The following is a 14,483-nucleotide window of genomic DNA, read 5'->3' as shown; positions in this document are numbered from 1 at the left end:
TTACTGGAGTAGACCCCGGCTCCAGCACGCTGAAGAACCATGATAGGGTACGGATACGTGCAGTTTTACCATTTCGTTGGTCCGTTATCAACGTTAGAAATCCCTGTCCGGTCCATGACAGGGTGGCAAAGGGGTTTGCGGATGTCCAACTCGTTGTTGATGCAGAGTACGGATACCAGTTCTGCCTTGCAGATCACACAACCCCTGAAAGTCTCCTAGCAGGCCGTCTCGCTAATGGAATTGATACCCAACATACCATCTCCTACTCTGCTGCCGATTAGTGGGATCGGCTTTTAAGGGCGGCGCAAGTGCCGGCACCAGGCCCGGGTCTGCGAAGCCCCGACTTACATGGGTCGCGATACTTGATACATGGCAGAGCTCCAGCGGAATAGCCGATGTAGCTTGTTGCCGCCAGCAAACTTATCGAAATGAGACATTCTTGGTAGAGGATAAACTTGATTGCGACCTCTTGGCCTCACGCTTGTTGCGTCAGCTTTTTGTGCGCAGCCATATGGTCTATGGGGCACTATCAGGGAGTCACCGGGGGCTTGGGTTTCGTCCCTGGGCCAAAGCAAACGGAGCCGGGCTGGAGTGATTCGAGTACTTAGATATGAAGGTGTCCAACATATTCGAGGCCTGGCAGACAGAAGTTTCTATTATTCTAGACATCTTTTTTAGCGAGTCCTACCCTTTCGGTCTTTGTCTAACCTCATACTTGCACTACGCTACCCAGCATGGCTCATCTATCGCCCTCTCAAGCCTGGGATAGCTTGCCCACTCCTGAGATATATGAACCAAACGGACGGGAACTCTCAAGACAATTCGTTCCTTCTGACAACGACGATGTTGAGGGTGGGCGACTTGAATCCAGCTTCAGTAACCACACACGATCCTTCTCTGGCGATGTCACACGAACGAACACTCCCGTCCCCGATGACGAGGAACATACAGTCAGCGAGAAAAAACACTTATCTCAAACCATTGACATCTATGACCCGAACCGGCCGAAACTACCTATTCGACAGAGACTTCAACACTTCACCTGGGCTTGGTATACTTTCCCCATGAGCACTGGTGGTCTCTCCTTGCTCATATTCGCACAACCCAATCAGTTCACTGGTCTGAAGACTGTGGGCTTAGTCGTTTACATCATCAACATCATAATATTTTCACTCATCACAATGACTATGACTGCTCGCTTCTTACTACACACCGGTGAGCTGGTTCGGTCACTTACCCACCCAAGGGAAGGTTTTTTCTTCCCAACCTTTTTTCTCTCCATCGCCACAATCATTACAAGTACACAACGATACGCCATACCAGATGATCACGTCGTACTAGAATGGGTCATACAAGCTGCTTTTTGGGTGTATGTCGCTTTGACATCAGTGCTGGCCATCGGCCAATACAGTTACGTCTTTGCGGCTCATCACCTCAGCTTGCAGAACTTTATGCCGACCTTGATCTTGCCAATCTTTCCCATCATGCTCTCGGGAACGATTGCATCCGTCATTGCGGCAACGCAGCCTGAAATCGCAGCCATGCCGATTCTAGTTGCTGGACTTACGTGCCAAGGCCTTGGAATGTCAGTGGCCGTATTAATGTACGCCCATATGATTGGAAGGTTGATCCAATCTGGTCTTCCTAACCGAGAGCACCGACCTGGCCTTTTCATGTGTGTTGGTCCACCATCTTTCACTGCCTTGGCCTTAATCGGCATGGCGAATGGTGTCCCAGACAGCGTTGAAGAGCTGGCCATTGACAAGAGTGTCATCAAGGTAGTGGCCGTTCTAGTAGCGATCTCTCTCTGGGCCCTTAGCTTTTGGTGGTTTGGCATTGCCGTCGTTGCTGTGGTTTCGTCACCCCCCAAATACTTTCACCTTGGCTGGTGGGCTATGGTGTTTCCCAACACAGGCTTTACGCTGGCGACAATCTCTATCGCCAAGGAGCTGATAAGCGCAAGCTTTCAGTGGGTCACAACAGGAATGAGTGTCTGCATGCTCGTCATATTCATCTTTGTCTTGTACAACCACGCCCGAGCAGTTGTTGTTCAAGATATCATGTATCCGGGGAGAGATGAGAATGTAGAGGACCATTGAGAAACGTCTACTGGACATGAATCTATGAGTCAAGGATGACAACTGAAATAGACAAGGGAATAATTTTTTTCGATGTATACTTCTTCTTTTGGTGATGTTTGGATATATTTATACTTGTAATTTTAGTATCTGCCGGTGTTGATGGTGTATGTATTGTATGTAACATGTGCGTCTGAAGCTGAATGTAGAATAGAAACATGATGAGATCTTTTTTAATCACCACAAAGCATTCCATTATCGAGTCTCCTCATCCCATGAAACTAAGGAAGATTTTTAACAAAGCTACAGCCGCAGGATCTACAACTTCCTGTAACCGTCAATACCGGATCGGGCAATCGACGACGGTTTTATCTCCGGCCTCTTTTTTGTACCAACCCGAGAACTGAACCGAAGTACAACAATACCACCTCTGACAAAGTACAGATAAATTGTCAGAGCGACAAGTTGATTGCCTTCGTGATAGCATCTCAGCTGCTTCTGTATCGCATGGCGGCTGGATGATGCTTGCATTGTCGACTTACTCTATAGACTTCAATTTCATCCAACCAATACATGTTCAGTTGGCCGCGTGGCCTAATGGCTAAGGCGCTAGATTTCGGTTGCAATCACCTTCTCTAGAGATTCCAGGTTCGACTCCTGGCGTGGTCGCATTATTTTTTGTTTTTGCCTCTACTGACTCGTTAGTTCCTCGCGGAATTCTGCTCGGGCAAGATCTGTTAAAGTACGCATGTTCAATTAATATTATCCAATTGAAGGATCTAGATATTTCTCTTCCGTTTAAAGCTATTTGACAACCAAGTTCCCCATTCATTCATATCTCAGCAAAACGAGATCCCGGACTTCCGATTACCCACTTGCCAGCGCTATTCTGTGCGAATCCAAAATAGCGGCGAACATTCTCAATATCTCCCTCCCATATTGGATCTTTATTATTATCCAAATATTGATAGATAGACTCACACATGACCTTTGTGCGAGATTTAGCCCACCAAACATCCTCTGACAGAAGCCGCCAAGCAGTGGCATAAAAGCAGAGCATGATGACAAGAGCCTCAGTCTTGTTATCCGCCACGTCTTCTTCAAAATCTTTGGATGCTTTGGCAGGCCAGAAGAGAGTATACACCTGTATCTGCGGTATCAAATGGTGAATGACTCGGCCCTTGGATACGGCATCCATGGTTCTGAGAAGCGGCGTCAGTCGATCGCAGGCGTTGAAGTCTTGACCTTCTATACAGCATCCATCATAGTTGGTCAAAGGCATAGTTCGCGCACTGAAAAAGATATAGTCAAAGACAAAGGTCTCTGCCAGCGATTCTTCAAATTGTCGAAACTGGTCGATGCTGTTATAGGACATGGGGGCCTTGAAGATGCCGTTTGTGTACCTCTTGTCTTCCTTCATGGTCTTCATGACCGTTTTGAGACCAGCTGCAAACTTGAGCAGTCTATCGGGCTCACTGGTCATGTCGATCTTGTCATCTTCATATGCAAAGAACGGCATGGACCAAGCATAGTGCACGAGAAGCATAGCACAAGCGATAATAATGTCATGATTGAAACCATCCGTGCCTTGCGATAAAAGTTCTCTGAACCCAGAGAGGGTAAGATCCAGATGGTATGACATTGACTTGTTATGTTCAGCGTTGTGGGGCGAAAGACTTCGCTGGTGAGCTGCCGAGATCATCAGGACGGCGTGCATGACAACTTCATTCTAGACAGCGTCAGTACTATTGGATCGTAAAAAGGGCTTTCGCAGCTTAATAACAAACATTCAATGCCACAGGAAGCACTCCATCTCTCCATACTAAACTACCGAAGGCTAAGGTTGGCGATGTGTAGTGATCAAAGTGATGCATAAGCCGTAGACTGGGCAGATCGAGACCGAGCCCGAGTGACTTGGGAACGGAGCCCGCCCCGAATCTCTGATGATGGAGTTGTTGTCTTGAGAATTTTGGCAACATAGACATGATGCTGAACTCATATTGGCAAGGTATATTCCTAGCAGCGCATCTCGCGCAGGCAGGTCGAATCTCATCACACTGCAGACTCATCAGAGGCATGTCCATCTTCTTCCCAATCCGTCATTGTAGAAGTATTAGTTGAGATTGGCATATTCTTAGTCGTACCTTGACTCTAGAAGATTTGCATGACAAGCATCCAGCGCGAGACTTTGCGTGTCGTTTCCGTTGCCGTGGTTCTCGACCAAGATCATCCACTCGTGGAGCTGCAAGTATTTGGCTCTCGCCCGTCTTGGAGATTGCGAAAACGCCGAAATTTCCGTCAGGAGGCATTGCTATGAGTAATTATATGGAATTGCTTCTGAGAGTAGATGATTTGCGGAAAAGGAACTTTGAGAGATTGTCTTAAAGATCTCTCTAAATATGCTTCCCGCGGCTTTCGCTCGCTCGCTCCTCGCTGACCCCAAATACCCTAATACGGCAAAAAGTGGTCAGCAGAAGTAACTAACACAGTGTATTAGCGCTTTAGTACTATTCGTTTAGTTGCATACATTTACAGGCTCGTATGGCAAAGATGGCGTTGTGATGCTGCAATTCATCAAGTTATAAGACAACTTTAGAGTAGTGGGATGAACTCGGCAAGATGAAGAAACTCGGTGACTAATAATCTGTTGGTGAATTCAATTGTAAGTTTAGCCTATATCTAATTGTGTTTTGCTGTGTGCAGTACGCCTGTAAGTGCAGAGGTCTACTGTTGATTGGCTAAAGCGAAGTCCTCTCAGTACATGCTCGCCAGACCCTTAAAGAGGATGAGGCTTTGGTGCCTATAAGTGCTGTTAGTATTTCTCGTCTGATGTCTTCCTCAGTTTTTATCGACATACCTGTGGCGGCGATACCCAGTCAAAGTTACCCATTCTCTTCGTGGTCCATAAGTCTGACGGATACACAGCACCCTTGGGACCACCCAATATTTCCTGAGGGTATCCGGGGTGGAAGGGCACAGCACTTTCAATGGCTTCCTTCTCTTCATCTGTAAGATCAATTGCCAGCGCCTCAATGTTGGACTTGAGGTGTTCAACCTTACGACCTCCCACAATGGGGAAGACGTACGGTGCCTTTAATCGAGCCCAGGCCAAAGCGATGCTGGTGATAGTTGTACCACGAGCCACAGCAATCTTCTCTAGCGCATCAGCCATGGCAGTCTTCTGAGGCTTGTCGACGAAAGGGACCTTGCGTCCATCTCTCTCCTCTTCCTTCTCAGCCGCACGCTGGGCTGAAGTGCGGAAGTAACCCATGCCCAAGACGCCGTAGGGAGCGAGGGCAATGCCTTCATCAAGACACATGGGGACAACATCACGCTCGATGTCTCGCTCAGCCGCACTCCAATGGCCCTGGTAGACAGAGAATTGAGTTAATCCCTTCTGGCGGGCGTACTCGTTGGCTTTGGCGACGACCCATGCAGGAGTGTTGGAGATGCCAAGATAGAGAACTTTGCCGGCAACAACGAGATTGTGCAGGGAGTGCATCAGCTCTGTAATGCTTGTGGTAAAATCCCATGTATGGACATAGTACTGTTGAACGTTGACATTAGCTATTCTATCCATGAACGAAGGATACGCCTGCTATAAAAGATGGACACTGACCAGATCAATATACGATGTCTGCAGTCTCTTGAGACTAGTCTCGATGGATACCGCCAAAGACTTTTTGTTATTTCCACCGTAGTTTGACTGAATCTTTGTATCTTCTTCAGCCAAGCGCCAAGCGGATGTGTACTTTGTGGCCACGATCATCTCTTCTCGATTGCCTCGGGTTGCCATCCACTCGCCAATGATCTCTTCGGATTCTCCGTTCTGGTAATTGCCCGCACTGACACGACTCAAGATTAGTACTGTATCTGCTGATATTTGGGTTAATTGGGCAGCAACGCACGTATCGATAAAGGTGCCTCCCTGGCTGTAGAAATAGTCCATCAATTCAAAGGACGTCTTCTTGTCACAACTGCCCATGCTGCCTTCCCAAGCTGTTCCAAATCCCATGCCTCCTAGGCAGAGAGGACTAACTTTGACAGCAGCTGAAGGAGCTAGCTGGCGATGGTAGGCAAGCAAGCTCTTGGGCGGAGGCGCAGCGCCGGGTAGATTGTTTGCCTTTCCCATGGTAGCGACTGTTAAAGTTTGAATGTGTTGTGATAGAGAATTTGTATTGAATGCTTCGAGATATTCTGTCTGTTTGTTGCTTGATACTTTACGAGAGGCTTCTGGCATTCATCATGGGCACGCGCACGCCTTCGCTTATATCTATTCTTTAGCTATAGTCTCCTCCCAAACATCGTATGTCTTTTGGACATACGAGAGCATTCCACATTGCCTAATCTGGTATACTTCGAATCGTATCCCTAATATGCAATACCACAGTAAGCCAAGTATAAACACAGTACGGTTCTTGTAACCGCTACATACTTTAGCAGCAACTGTCGTGTGCCGAATTGGGAATACGAGACAAAAGCATGTTAGCGTGAGAAATGTCTCCTTAGCCTTGACACCGCCTCGGCAAGATCGAGCCGGCATTGGCTTGCTGCATGGGCCAGGGCCACTGTTTCTATCACATTCTATCACATTATGGAGCATCGGGGAGAGCATATATCGTCAGGCTGTTGAGGAGATCTAGCGTCTGGTATAGAGAGCAACCAATCATATCAGTTACTAGCCGAGCATGAGAATATATGCATATCACGGCCCCGCCATCGTACAATATAGGAAGCAAACGATGGTAAATTCGCGATGTTTCATGCTTCGGATATAGGGAAAATTGAGTCTTGTTGGTCGGATTTACCGCAAAGTCCGCTTGTTGAACCAATATACCATAAGATGAATTCATTGATGACACCCGAATTTCCAAATAAGGATGGTCAGTTGACTAACAGAAATAGTAATCTGTCGGTATCATCTTGGTGTATTCGTGAAGTATACGTGAAAGAGTAACCGCGTGTTCAACTACCATGCAGAGTATCCTGACTTGATATCCCAGCAGCAGAGCTAAAGAAACGCACGTATCAGACATATGGCATTATTTGGAAGGTGGGAAGAAAAATATTACATCTCAGCGCCCTTGAGTTATGGCACATATTTTGAGATACGGAGTTGAATCCATGGGTCCAGACTCATGTAAAGGGTACCCCCTTGTACATGACCCAGGTAAAATCCGTACTCCTCGCCATATCTTCTATAGCAGTCAGCTGTTCTCCCATCTTCGTCAGCTTCTGCTTCACGGTATCAAAACAATCTGACCCAAGAAGAATTCGCAAGACGTCTCCCTTTCCTCTCTTTGCCAAGTCTTCTCCGGCTGCGTCAGTTGCTACATCCACAATTCTCTTCCTTCCCTTGGCGGGTCTCCTAGTTGCTTGCCATTTGACGAGCGTTGAAACTCTACAAGAGCCCTTGCAGGAGTACCGTCATAATCGCTGATTTTGCGTGCACGGACTATGAGGTTTGTGACCAAATTTGTCCTTCTAAGATGATCCCGAGTTCTGTTCTCTAATGTGGCTTTCAGCATCATGATGACGTTCCAATACCGACGTTTCACCTTCGACCGCAGACTATGGATGGGAAGCCTGTTATAGGTGGTTATACCAGTCTAAACTTAGAGCTATGTATGTATATAGCACATCAATGTACCAGCCTGAATTTTAATCCAGCCTCTACTCCATCCTATTCTAGTACATACGAATATTAAGGCTACCTAGGTAGTACCCTAATAATTTATAAACTATAGTAGTCTAGAACTCGGGCTAGTACTTGTACTTGTGACGATATAGATGATAATAAATCATTAGGTAACTAATGGGTTTATTTTTTTATTCCTATAGTCCTTATATAAGCAAGTATATTAAGCTTCCTGTTACGAGCCAACACATTATGGTCGCAACAATAGGCCTACAGGGTAGGCACCACGGAACTATGACGGGCCGAAGGACCAATCATAGTACGGCTCACGCAACAGCGAGTGAGCCAGAGTAAGCCGCTTCCTATTTAGGAAACTAGCTCACTCCAAGAGAAGTGAGCTCGAGTGAGCCTCATACTATATATTCATTTCACAACGCTCGTTTAGAATAGTTTAGATAGCCAGTTGTGAATACAGAACAACGCTTGATTATACCTACGAAGTATTATCTACTAGTTGTGTGAACAAACCCTTTTATCCTTGTTGATTGCCTGCTAGTCCAGCCTGGCCCATCCGCCAACATAAACCTAGTATAAGGTTTGTCCCTTGGGAATCCCTTCTATACTAACCCTATAGGAGCTCAGCTTGTCACAATTTATAATAGTTTTTTAATATTAAAAATAAATAACTCCTTTAGGCCTAAAGATAAAAAAAAATTATAATTTTTTTTTTAATTTAAAAAGAAAAATATTTTTAAAAAACCTTTAGCATAAATAAAATACTTTTACTTAGTTTTAATAAAATAAAATTAAATATAATAGTAAATATAATTATAATATAAATAATTTTAAAAAACTTTATTATTTTTATTTTTATATATTCAACGCAACGGCCAGATATACGTGGGAAACGCTCAAATCGTCGCCATTTGATCCTGCCTTTTTCCGATGGTTGCAAAGCAATAACACGGGTGCTGCACGAGACGCCATTTTGATGGTTCTGCTCCATTCACATGTGCGGTCCTTTCGAAACCGAGCCGCTTTGGGCCAAAGGGACTGGAAACACCTGGTCGGTAGACTTGAGAGCAAGTCGCTAGCGGACGATATTGGCCAGATACCTAACCTGATTGGTGTCTACGCTCTTCACGCCCCTTGCAAGGCCGAGTCTGCTCATGACGAAATGGCCTATGTTGGCCAAGCCTGCTCGTTATCAGGTTTCGACTCCACTCGTTGGGGGATTCAACTGAGAGCCAGGGGACACCTTAACGAAATCGATCGGCATAAGCGACTTCAACATTCTCAGGTCAAGGAACGCCGTAGTTGGATCTACAAGAAACTTTCGCACGAGGACACTGAGGAAGTTTTCCACTGCGTATTATCTACGCTCCCTTTCCCCAGAGACGACACGCAAGAGGCATCATTGCACCTACCCTTTCTTTTGACATTGATGGAGGCAATCGACATGATCTATCTTGAAACGCTGAATCCCCAATCTGTCCAAACTGCCGAAGCATGGGGAGCGAACTTCGTATCTGATCTCAGGCCCAAAGAGATGCCGTGCTCGCCTTTCTATGGTCTGAATCAAGCACTCCCTATCAAGCAGAATCATAGGCGTTTCGGAATATCGCTGACTGCTAATTTGACACTCGCCGAGTGTCTTACATTCATTAAGACTGTCAATGATAATGCGGATCAAGTTTATCCCGCAGGACATGTCATTGATTGGGCCTTTTTGATCTCTCGGTTGAGCGAGCAAGGGATTCAAAGAGATGAACGAACCATCAAGAGACTTCATCAGACGTTGTCCGCCCAGCGCGATTCGGGGATGATGACAAAGAGGACTCGCTGTTGGCAGCGTCGCTTCGGCCGAATCTACGAACTGAAGAGCTTTCTTGAACGAGAAAAACTGGTCGAGTCTCCGCAGGGTAGCCATGATTTATACTACCATATTCCAAAAATGGAAGATCAGCCTATGACGTCTTACCATCTTGTCAACTTCCTTGCCGAACGGGGTTTTGACCAAAACATTGACCGAGAATTCCGTATTGGAATTTTGGACTTTCTCCCCTATCTGCTTGAAAGAAGCGTCTGGGAAAGAATCTCAGGCAAGTCTTGTCCGGGAATCTCATTTGCTCAATGTCCAGTGAACTGACTCTCCAATAGAAACCCCACCCGATCTCGTCAAGTTGACGTCCCGCGACAGCGTATATGTCAGCAGTCGCATTAATGAAGTCGTGCGGTACCATATATGGAAAAGCGATTTGCAAGGGCATGGTGATTGGTCAGAGATGCTTCGAATTTGGAACGCGTCGCGAGCACGGCTTTTGACAGACGGTGTGCCTCCCCACCGTGCTTTGCCGACTTGCCGCCCCATTCTAGGGATCTGGCATAGAAGTTCTCAATACCTTGTGAGCGACACTCTTCCTGCATGGAAATATGACAACCATGGATGGCGGCCCAGCAAGAGAAGATTCCAAATTCTTGGAGCCCGTGGCCCCACAGCCATCCAGCTTTGTTTTTTCAAACGATGAGGCGATGGAAGACGCGGAGTGTGGAAGGGAAGAAGAATGGGACGAATCTCTATTCCAGTCTGACGCAGATCGACTCGGGGGACTGATGGCCTCTCGACCGGGGCTTTCAGCACCGGCTGCCCGCTCTGCCTCCGCGACACGCAAGACTTTGATGCGCATCAATGTTCGGGCTGGCGCACCATTAATAATGGGTCAGTACAAAACGTCTACTCTTGCAGTCTTGGCTCGTCGTATGCAGGATATCCATCGATCCGTATTCAGTAACAGTGATGGACCAGAAACACCTGAGGAAAACGATAAAAAATTTTGGGAAAATTTGCTCCTGGAAGATTATGAAAACATCTGGGGCTTCAATCAGCGGGAGACTGCGAAATCCCGTTTTGTGACAAGCTGAGCTCCTATAGTGTTAGTATAAGAGGAATTCCCAAGGGACAAACCTTGTACTAGGTTTATGTTAGCGGATAGGCTAGGCTGGACTAGCGGGTAATTAACAAGGATAAAGGGGTTTGTTTATATAACTAATAGATAATACTTTATAAGTATAATTAAGCGTTATTCTGTATTTATAATTAGCTATCTAAACTATTCTAAATAAGCGTAGAGAAGTTGTATATATAATATAATGTTTACTTATGTTTACTTTTATAGAAGTGAATATTTTCTTAATTAGGTAATTATTTACTGGTGTTTACTTTTTATAAAGTAAATATAATTTTAATTAGTTTATGTAGACCGTTATTTATCTATAGTACTTACCCTATAGGTCTACTAGTTACAACTATAAGTTATTAGGTTATAATATAATACTCCCCTCCCGTTAGTCTTATCCTTAAGGCCTAGTTTATATTTTATATAAGTACTATAGCCCCTTTGTTTATTAAGTAAGTATTTTTCCTCCTTAATTATTATTATACCTAATTATATTAAAAAGCTAAAGGCACCGTTAAAGTTACATTCTATAATTACCGAAATTCCTAACTAAATTTTATTTATTTTTTTAGGTTTAAAGTAGTACCTTATATATAGTACTTAGATAAAAGGATTTATTATATAGTAATTAAGGGTATTATTAACTATACTTATTACTACGGCTTAGGTTATTTTTATAATAGTTTTTACGCTCTAATATTAAACTGTAGGTTACTGTATTTCCTTTGTTTTATTTTACTAACTTTTATAATAAATTATATTACTAAGGAGCTTCGTTATTTTAAACAGTAGGAGGAACTTACAGAGGAGGTTCTTATAAAACGCTGTTATTAGTAGGCGGAGTAATAAAAGTTAGTAGATAAGGCGTTAGCCTGTCTAATGTATTTTCGGAAGCTTTATTATATACTTTATAATCGGGGTATGGAAATAGTAAATTATAGGTTAAATACTAAGGAGATAGAAGAGGCGGATTATTAAGAAGAGGAGGAAAGGTAGGCTAAGCTGGCTTATATATAGTATAAAGAGGTATAGCTTCTTTGCAAGGTGTAATCTATAAGTAGGGTTAAGTAGCCTTCTTTAAATGCTAATTTAGTATTCTTAGGTTTAGATCCTCTTACCTTATTAAAGGGTGCTCCTTTATTATCTTCCTAGGTTTTATAAGTTATTCTAGTTTTTCCTATATTTATTTTTATTTTATTTATAGTTATTTACAGAGTTTATTTTAAAAGGTTTTTAAGGTAGTACTAGCGTATTTAAAATTACTTTTTAGTTCTTAGCTGTCTACGTCTTTATCGTATTCTTTTTATTCTACTAGGTATTAGAGTTTACTAATTACTTTATTTATTTTTAGTAATATTATTTTATTAATTTTATATTTAAGTTCTTCGCCTTTAATAATAATTTTATCCCTAATAAGTTCTCCTATATTTTTATTTATTAATGCTTTTTTTAATAATAAAATATAAAAAATTAGGTATACTAGTTTTTTTTATTTACTTAGTTACTTTAGAAGGTCTAGTTTATAATTAACTTCGCTGATTTTCTTTAAAATCTTATAAAGCCTAACTTTTTTATAATCTAGCTTATTACTTAGCCTGTTTATTTTAATATTAGCTTATTTTTCTCCTTAAGTATATTAAAGTAAATAAATTATATCTCCTTCCTAAAGGGTTAGTCCTCTAAGCCTTTTTTTATCTATATATTTCCTTATACGTTTTTATATAAGTTTAAGTTACATATATAGTTCTTAGTGTAATTCTTTAAGCTTATTTACCTTAAGTATAGCTTTTTATATATTTTCTCCTTTTTATAGTATTTAGTACGCTTATAGGTAATACCCTTTATTAGCGTAAAATAGTAAAAGCTTTATTAATTCTAAAACTAAATTATTATAGGAGAATTCTGCATTAGGTAAGTATTTAACCTAGTTGTTTTAATTAAAGTTAATATAGCTTTATAAATATACTTTAATAATTTAGTTAGTGTATTCCATTTATTTATTTATTTAAGGGTAGTAAGCGGTGCTAGCTTTGTAGTTTATATTTATTTTTACTATAGCGCTTTACTAATACTTAAATATAAACGTTAATCCTCTGTTAGAAATAATTTCTATAGGTAATCTATGTTTTAAGGCTATATATTTTTATATTATATAGCCTAATTCTTCTATTATACTTCCTTTTTTATATAAAATAAAGATACCTTGTTTTATTAATCTATTAATAATAATAAAGATGCTATTATATATTATATTTATTATTAGCTTTTTTAATAATAGTAGCTTAATAATATAATTAAATAAAATAAAGCTTTAAGGGTGCTCTAGTACTAGTAATAGTTATAGTTTACTATAAGGTTTTTATTAACTAGACTTTGTTTTTATATATAAGATATATAATTAAATAATTCCTTTAATAACTTTTTTTATACTTATAAAGATATAATACTATTATATTTATTATAGTGTCTTAGTAACTCCTTTATATTTATATAGTAGATGTTTATAAACTGTTTTTATTACTTCTTTCTGTAGTAATTTTAATACTTAGATTTTCTTATTTTAATATAGGACTCCTTTTATAAGGGTTATATTTTCGGGGAATTAGTTTAGTATTTAATTACTAACTTTATCCTTAATTTTATTAAGGATAGGGTTTTTATCTTTAATTGTAAAAAGGGTATTAATAGTTATTAATTTATAGTACTCTTCTGCTGTTTTTTAAAATATTAGCGAGGTAAGTTTTAGTATTAGTTTAAAGTGGTTTTCTTTATAGTTAAGAGCATCTGCTTAATTATTTTCTAATCCTTTATAGAGTATAATTTTAAAGTTATATTTAGCTATAAGTTAAAGATACTTTTCTTACTGTATAAAGATATTTATTTCTTTTATAGTAAGACTTATAAGATTTTTATAATTAGAATATATAGTAATCTTATATTTATTACCTAATAGGTATAATCTTTATTCTTTAAATACTTTAAAGATAGCTATAAGTTTTTAATTATATATAAAGTATTATAATTTTAAACCATAGAGTTTCTTAGAGAAGAAGGCTACTGAGTATAGTATTCCTTTATTATTTTATTAGCTAAGAACTCCTCTAATTGTATAATTTAAGGTATCCGTTTTAATAATAACAGGCCTCTTAGGGTTATATATTTATAGTATTAGTGCGTTAGTAATAGCTTCTTTAAGGGCTTTAAAGGCTTTAAGAGCCTTTCCTATGTATTTAATAAGTTAGGTTTTCTTAACTTTATTATTAGAATCTTTTTTAATAAGATCCGTGAGTAGTATTATAATTTTACTATAGTTTTTAATAAACCTTCGGTAGTAATTTATTAAACTAAGGAAGCTTTATACTTCCTTTACGGTTTTAGGGACCTTTTATTCCTTAATAGCTGCTATTTTAGTAGGGTTTATTTTAATTTATCCTAGTAAGATAATATATTTTAAAAAGTTAACTTTCTAAATATAGAACTAGTATTTTTCTAGTTCTATTAGTAAGTTTACTGCTTATAGTGTTTCTAAGACTTAATATATATATTATTTATGCTTTTCTAAGGTATTAAAGTAGATTAATATATTATTAAGGTAGATAATAATAAATTTATTAATATATTCCTTAAGGACTTTGTTAATTATTCTTTAAAATGTAGCTGGTACGTTAGTAAGTCTAAAGGGTATAACTAAATATTTAAATAGTCTATAGTATATTTTAAATACTGTTTTTTATTTATCTTCTTCTTTAATTTAGATAAGGTTATAGGCTTCTTTTAGGTTAAGAGCTGTAAATTATTTTATAGTAGCTA

General features: G+C 40.3%; 5 protein-coding genes and 1 non-coding gene across 6 annotated transcripts; 4 read left to right on the top strand and 2 right to left on the bottom strand.

Annotated features, from left to right (window-relative positions):
- Nucleotides 1-734: 734 nt before the first annotated feature.
- On the top strand, nucleotides 735-2,314 carry M431DRAFT_523354 (hypothetical protein; the record flags this gene model as incomplete). Its single annotated transcript, XM_024920540.1, has 2 exons — nucleotides 735-852; nucleotides 952-2,314. 2 exons carry the CDS (start codon nucleotides 735-737, stop codon nucleotides 2,097-2,099), a joined length of 1,266 nt encoding a protein of 421 aa, XP_024770321.1. The 3' UTR covers nucleotides 2,100-2,314.
- A 347-nt stretch (nucleotides 2,315-2,661) lies between these two features.
- On the top strand, nucleotides 2,662-2,747 carry M431DRAFT_t164. The gene has a single exon. It is a non-coding gene; the product is annotated as a tRNA-Arg (tRNA).
- Nucleotides 2,748-2,872: 125 nt separating this feature from the next.
- Nucleotides 2,873-4,387, bottom strand: M431DRAFT_123283 (hypothetical protein; the record flags this gene model as incomplete). Its single annotated transcript, XM_024912188.1, has 3 exons — nucleotides 2,873-3,807; nucleotides 3,902-4,135; nucleotides 4,223-4,387. 3 exons carry the CDS (start codon nucleotides 4,385-4,387, stop codon nucleotides 2,911-2,913), a joined length of 1,296 nt encoding a protein of 431 aa, XP_024770320.1. The 3' UTR covers nucleotides 2,873-2,910.
- A 322-nt stretch (nucleotides 4,388-4,709) lies between these two features.
- Nucleotides 4,710-6,210, bottom strand: M431DRAFT_123280 (hypothetical protein; the record flags this gene model as incomplete). The annotated part of the gene is made up of 4 exons (XM_024912187.1): nucleotides 4,710-4,878; nucleotides 4,936-5,625; nucleotides 5,698-5,923; nucleotides 5,987-6,210. The coding sequence occupies 4 exons, from the start codon at nucleotides 6,208-6,210 to the stop codon at nucleotides 4,855-4,857; spliced, it is 1,164 nt and encodes a 387-aa protein (XP_024770319.1). The 3' UTR covers nucleotides 4,710-4,854.
- Nucleotides 6,211-8,707: 2,497 nt separating this feature from the next.
- Nucleotides 8,708-9,865, top strand: M431DRAFT_8707 (hypothetical protein; the record flags this gene model as incomplete). Its single annotated transcript, XM_024923758.1, has 1 exon — nucleotides 8,708-9,865. The coding sequence occupies one exon, from the start codon at nucleotides 8,708-8,710 to the stop codon at nucleotides 9,863-9,865; it is 1,158 nt and encodes a 385-aa protein (XP_024770318.1).
- Nucleotides 9,866-10,018: 153 nt separating this feature from the next.
- On the top strand, nucleotides 10,019-10,755 carry M431DRAFT_511555 (hypothetical protein). The gene has a single exon (XM_024919678.1). The coding sequence runs from the start codon at nucleotides 10,159-10,161 to the stop codon at nucleotides 10,636-10,638; it is 480 nt and encodes a 159-aa protein (XP_024770317.1). The 5' UTR covers nucleotides 10,019-10,158; the 3' UTR covers nucleotides 10,639-10,755.
- Nucleotides 10,756-14,483: the final 3,728 nt, after the last annotated feature.

The sequence above is a fragment of the Trichoderma harzianum genome, assembly GCF_003025095.1.
Source record: "Trichoderma harzianum CBS 226.95 unplaced genomic scaffold M431scaffold_13, whole genome shotgun sequence".
Taxonomy (NCBI): domain Eukaryota; kingdom Fungi; phylum Ascomycota; class Sordariomycetes; order Hypocreales; family Hypocreaceae; genus Trichoderma; species Trichoderma harzianum.
This window is presented reverse-complemented; position numbering and strand designations above follow the sequence as displayed.

What these genes read in the sequence shown, in the direction of transcription:
- M431DRAFT_511555 (XM_024919678.1), top strand. Translation starts at nt 10,159, where the DNA reads ATGGATGGCGGCCCAGCAAGAGAAGATTCCAAATTCTTGGAGCCCGTG.